Source organism: Pseudonaja textilis, chromosome 5 (genome assembly GCF_049901715.1).
Source record: "Pseudonaja textilis isolate UNSWEBS1 chromosome 5, rPseTex1.2, whole genome shotgun sequence".
Classification (NCBI taxonomy): Eukaryota; Metazoa; Chordata; class Lepidosauria; order Squamata; family Elapidae; genus Pseudonaja; species Pseudonaja textilis.
The window spans coordinates 74,354,420-74,360,419 of record NC_141994.1 but is presented as its reverse complement, the minus strand read 5'-3'; the positions used below and the strand labels follow the sequence as shown (position 1 = coordinate 74,360,419).

Sequence of the window (6,000 nt, the reverse complement as noted above, 5' to 3'; positions counted from 1 at the left end):
CCCAGAATTCCCCAGCCAGCAGGCTTTGAAATGGGTGGACTTCAACTCCCAGAATTCCCCAGCCAGCAGGCTTTGAAATGGGTGGATTTTAACTCCCAGAATTCCCCAGCCAGCATACTTTGAGATGGGTGGACTTCAACTCCCAGAATTCCCCATCCAGCATGTGTTGAGATGGGTGGACTTCAACTCCCAGAATTCCCCAGCTAGCATGCTTTGAAATGGGTGGATTTTAACTCCCAGAATTCCCCAGCCAGCCATACTTTGAGATGGGTGGACTTCAACTCCCAGAATTCCCCAGCTAGCATGCTTTGAAATGGGTGGATTTTAACTCCCAGAATTCCCCAGCCAGCCATACTTTGAGATGGGTGGACTTCAACTCCCAGAATTCCCCATCCAGCATGATGGGCAAGGAATTCCTCATATGGGACAGCAATGTGAGGGTTTCAAAACAAGGTCTTAAGTAGCTTTTCAGGGGTCCGTCAGAGCTTCAAACAATTGCTAAGCCATGGGTCATAAGTAGAGAACTACCTATAATTGAGATGAGGAGCCATAGGAATCCCAACGGATTCATGTATCAATGAATGAATCCAGAAACAAACGAAAATTAGCCTGCCGACTTCTAACACATCCATTCAACTGACCCAATATCGCTGTTAGAAGTCACAAAAAACAGATGTCCACGCTCTGGATATTTACAAAGCTCTTTTTACCGAGTTACAACAGAGAAGATGAGGAGGAGGAGGTTCTGCACAGTCTCTTAGGCCGCTTGGCTTGTGCTGGTTTGCAACGAGCCCCCTTCTCGCTGGAGAGCAGGCGACGCAGGTGAGGCGGGGAACAGCTGTGAACCGAGGGAGAAGGCTACGCCTAAAAGAACATGACCGCATACAACATGCAGGGTGAGAATGGGAGGCCCAGAACGATGCACCCAGTGATGTCATGTCCCACCTGCTAGCAAACTACGTGGAACTCAGGGGGGGGGTCTCCGCCACTGGGACAGTGGTCAAGATGGTGCTGTGCGATCGCAGCAAACTGTCTGCAGGGGTTCGATCTCAGGCGTCGCGATCACCATCCTTGTTTTAACCCTATCCTCGCGGACATCCCTGGTATTGGTGGATGCCTTGGAGCACAGAAGGGGAGTACGGGTTGATACAGTTGTGCTGGGCTTGAAGACTTGTCACACTCACACGTACACAGAAAAAAACACGCAGCTCAGAAGCCCATCGATAATCGTGTCCAACACTGAGGCACAGCCAGACCACAAAAAAAAACGGAGGCGGGAATACGGTCGGTGGACAAAATGCATAGATTGTGCCTATCCTGAGCAGGGCAAAAACGAGCAGCGTCGCGGAGAAAAAATTAGAACCGTCAACCGCGGCCCTTCTGGAGCATCACAGTGTTAAAAAGAGGCTCTAATATTGCTGGAACGAGGTGGTGTTATCCCGCCCAACATCCTGTGTAGGTTTTCACACATGCAGCACAGGAGTCCCGGGAGATGGACGCGGTATTTAAGTTCACAGGAGTCAGATGTATTCCAATGGACAGATCTGGGGATCAGCTAGTGGTTCGGTAAAATGAGAGGATGCCCAGGGAATGGGTCAGGGTACTGGGGGGGAACCGAGACTCTCCGTTTTATTTGGGCTCAACCCACACCTCGATTCATCCCCCTTTCAAACGATTCCCAGTGTTTCCCCCCCCCCTCCCCAGTTTGGAAAGAGGGTAGCTTCAGACCCCCGGAAACAGTGCTCTGGTGTGGTGAGCCAGCGGCGTCCTTGTCCCGTCATTCGAGGCCACGTGCTTGGATCAGATACAATGTGGAAGCCAAGTTATGAGATTCTCTTCCTGCTCTTTTGCGGGGGGAAGAGGGTGAGGCCTGGTACAGTGCAGGCCAAGAAAGGGGTTCAAAGAGAGTAAGGGAGGATGGGCAGCGGAGGGCCTGTCCTGGCCAAAGAGACGAGCTGTGGGTGCTTCCCCCCAAAAATCTCAGGGGCCGGATTCAGGAAGTCCTCTGTGTAGTTGGGTTCGAGGGGTGGGGAGGGAGTGCTTGTTGCTTGGTTGTCACCAAGTTGGGCTATTGGGGTGGCAGGGCGGTGTGGCAAGTGTGGTTCCTCTCCACCAGGAGGCCGGGAGGGGTCTTCAAGTCAGCGATCCACTGCCGTTGGATTTCTTCACGCAGGAGTACAATAATAAGCCTGCTGCACAGAGGACAAACAGACCGAACGGCGCCATCCCTCCATTGGGGACCTGCACGACAGGAGACAATAGACTAGAATCAGTGACGCCATCTCGAACCCTGTTTTCCTGGCCCCTCCGGGTCCAGCACAGGCCACGAGGACATCGTACATGACACAAGGTCACCGGGGCCGTGATGCCAATCAGGGGCGCGTATCATCCGCTCCATTCTACCCAACCCTCCGATGGAAGCATATCTTCCATCCTCTAATCAGGTAGTGGGGCTGCTGGAGGTTCGCGGGGGTTTGGCAGAGCCTCCTAGCTAAGATTCTGTGCAGTTTGGAAAAAACCCCAAATCCCACTCCTGGCTGGCCCCGCCCCGGCCCTCCCAGGAGTCCCCACACGGCCCATTTTGCATGCAGGTAAGCGCAGGGCACCCACAGAGGCTCGGCGAGGCTGAAAAACGGACCTCCGAGAAGTTCACGAAAGCCAGAAATGGGCCCGTTTCCAGCTTCCATAGAGCCTCCGGAGCCCAGAGAGGCCCATTTCACCCTCCCGGAAGCTCAAGGAAAGCCTCCAGAGCCCTGGGTGGGCGAATACACTACCCCGTCCCCGCCATGGTGCCGGAGGCTGACTAGGCCACACCCACCACGGTCACACGCACCCAGCAACCGGTCAGAGAACCCCTGGCTGAAATTTGAGACAGTCTTTGGCCACGGGATCCATCTTAGCTTTGTGAGGACCATTTGGGGGTCAAAGAGAGACAATTCTCTTTAGGGCTCACTTGAAGCTTTCTTAATTTCAACACCAACAGTTTAAGGCCGGGGGCTTATCCTCCCATTAAGTAGAAGCAGTCCTCGAGTTACGGCCACAATTGAGCCCAAACTCCCTGTTGCCAAGGGAGACAGTTGGTTCACTGAAGTTGGCCCCATTTTATGACCTTTCTTGCCACAATTGTTAAGGAAATCACGGATGTTGTTAAATGAGTAATGCAGCTGTTAAGTGAACCTGGATTCCCCCCCCCCGCCCCCGGACTTCGCTCATCAGAAGGTCGAAAAGGGGATGACGCGATCCTGGGACACTGCCAGTTAAAACACAGGCCAGTTGCTAAGCGGCCGAATTTTGATCACGTGACCACGGGGACGCTGCAGTTGTTGCCCATGTGAGAAACCGTCACAAGTTAGAATAGAATAGAATAGAATAGAATAGAATAGAATAGAATAGAATAGAATAGAATAGAATAATAAAATAAAATATAAAATAAATTAAAATAAATTAAAATAAAATATAAAATAAAATAAAATAAAATAAAATAAAACTTAATTAAAATAAAATAAAATAAAACTTAATTAAATTAAATCAAATTAAATCAAATCAAATCAAATCAAATTAAATTAAATTAATAAATAAAATTATATAAAATAAAATAAAATAATAAAATAAAATAATAAAATAAAATAAAATAAAACTTAATTAAATCAAATTAAGTTAAATTAAATTAAATTAATAAATAAAATTATATTAAATAAAATAAAATAAAATAAAATAAATTAAAATAAAATAAAATAAAATAATAAAATAAAATAAAATAAAACTTAATTAAATCAAATTAAATTAAATTAAATTAAATTAATAAATAAAATTATATTAAATAAAATAAAATAAAATAAAATAATAAAATAAAATAATAAAATAAAATAAAATAAAACTTAATTAAATCAAATTAAATTAAATTAAATTAATAAATAAAATTATATTAAATAAAATAAAATAAAATAAAATAATAAAATAAAATAAAATAAAACTCAATTAAATTAAATTAAATTAAACAAAACTCAATTAAATTAAATTAATAAAATTATTAAATTAAATTAAATTAAATGGATAAAAATAAAATAAAATGAAATAAAAATCAATAAATTATAAAGCGGCACTAACACTCCACGTGATCTTGATTCTACCCCTCTGTAAATGCAGCCTAGGATTGCCTCGGCCTTTCTGGCTGCCGCCGCGCACGGCTGGCTCCTCTTGAAGCGGTTGCCCAATCGTCCACTAGGACTCCAAGATCCCTCACCCGAGGACCGCTGTTGAGCCAGGTTATCGCCTGTCCTATACCTGCACACGGACTTGTGTTTCCTTGTCTGAGTGTAAAACCTTATGGTTCTCTACCTTGAATTCAATCTTGTGGGGTCAGTCGGGGTTCTTCAACGCTGTCAAAAGCCTTCTGGGTCTTGAGCCTATCTTTTGAAGGGTTGGCTACTCCGCACCCATCCAGCTTGGTGTTTGGGGACACTCGGGGACGTGACCATCGATCAAAATCATTTCTGCTGCAAAGAGCCCCCCCCACACCTCCTGCTCCGCCTCGTTTCTCTCCCCGGCCCAAGAATCCAACTTCCTCTGCTTTCAATGCCTTCAACGCCTTCCTCTTCTCCTCCTCCTCCTCCTCCTCCTCTCTCCCAAATTCCAAGCCCAAACTAGGAAATTTGCCCACCAGGCCAAGCTGGGGGGGTGGGGTTGCATACCATCCGTCGCAGCTTTCCCCGCATAGTTGCAACCACAAACTTAAATAAACACTGCAAAAGTTGTCCATTCCCCCGAAGGTGCACCAAGTAGTAGTGAAAGAATGAAATCATGGGAGTTTTGCAACACAAGGGTGCCAAAATCGGGGCTCGCTGGTTTGAACACCAAATTTTTTAAAAAAAAAAAAAATTAAGGGGTTTCTCTCTTTTTGTCGTGAAAGCAGATTGGGTGGTCCTCGTTTAACGACGGCCAATCAGGGTGCAGATTCCCGTTGTCGAGCCACGCAGCTTTCCCACGCGTGCGCTGCTTACGGACGGCAATTCCACCTGTCGTCTTTAAGTGAGGACATCGGATGGCCTTCATTCACGATCGGCTGCCAGCCCTCCCGCATTAACCCTGCTTGTAGATGCTGGACAAGGAAGTCGCAAAGAGTGACCAGTGGGACCCTGCGACGTCGTAAGTACAAGGATGGCCTGCATGTCCCACCAATTCAGTACCTTCGCGGGTTTTTTTTAAATTATTATTATTTTAGAGGTAGTCCTCGACTGATGACCACAATCGAGCCCCAAAATTTCTGTCGCTAAGTGAGGCCTTTATTAAGTGAATTATGCCCCATTTTACAACCTTCCTTCTGACAACGAAAGTCAACGCAGGAGGCCAGACTCGCTTAATGACCCTGTGATTCATATCACAACCGCCATGATTTATTTAACAACTGCCGCCAAAAGGTTGCAATATCAGGTGTGACTCACTCTTGGCTGCCGTCTTGCTTAGTGACCGAAATTCTGGTCGTAAGTCAAAGACTACCTGTACAGCTGTGAGCACTCTCATAATTAACCTGCAGGGTGTGGCTGCAGTATTATTATTCGTCCCCTTGAAGGGAATAGTAATAATGAATAAAGAAATGTAGTAGAATATAATATAGCATTAAGTAGAAAGTTACTCTGTAGACCAGTGGTGGCTCACCTTCAGGGCTCCTGTGCCAAAAATTATGCATGCATTTGCGCTTGCATGCCAGCACCCGGAAGGCAATGTGCCCCCCCCCCACACCCGCTATGCATGCGTGCACAATCCCCACACCCCAGCCACACACATCCCCACCGCCCCTTACCTGCACTGTGCCTCACAGCTGATTTTTCAGCCCGTTTGAGACCTTTTTCGGCCTCCCCAAGACTTGAGGAAGGCTTCTGCAGGTTTCTGCAGGCTTTTCAGGCCAAAAACTAGGCCTGTTTCATCACTTCCGGTATCGTCAGAAAAAAACAGGAAGCTATGAAATGGGCCTAGTTTTCATCCTGAAAAGCTTGCAGAAGC

General features: G+C 46.3%; 1 protein-coding gene across 4 annotated transcripts in view; it reads right to left on the bottom strand.

Annotated features, from left to right (window-relative positions):
* Nucleotides 1-689: 689 nt before the first annotated feature.
* The window catches only part of CCDC136 (coiled-coil domain containing 136), a 40,726-nt gene continuing 35,415 nt past the window's right edge, over nt 690-6,000 (bottom strand). For 3 of the 4 annotated variants that reach the window (XM_087935399.1, XM_087935396.1, XM_087935398.1), the window contains exon 10: nt 690-2,241. In XM_087935399.1, coding sequence (XP_087791525.1) covers nt 2,134-2,241 — 108 coding nt within the window. In that variant the 3' untranslated portion in view covers nt 690-2,133. The remainder of the gene's footprint in view (nt 2,242-6,000) is intronic. The other variant, XM_087935397.1, reaches the window with a different exon arrangement.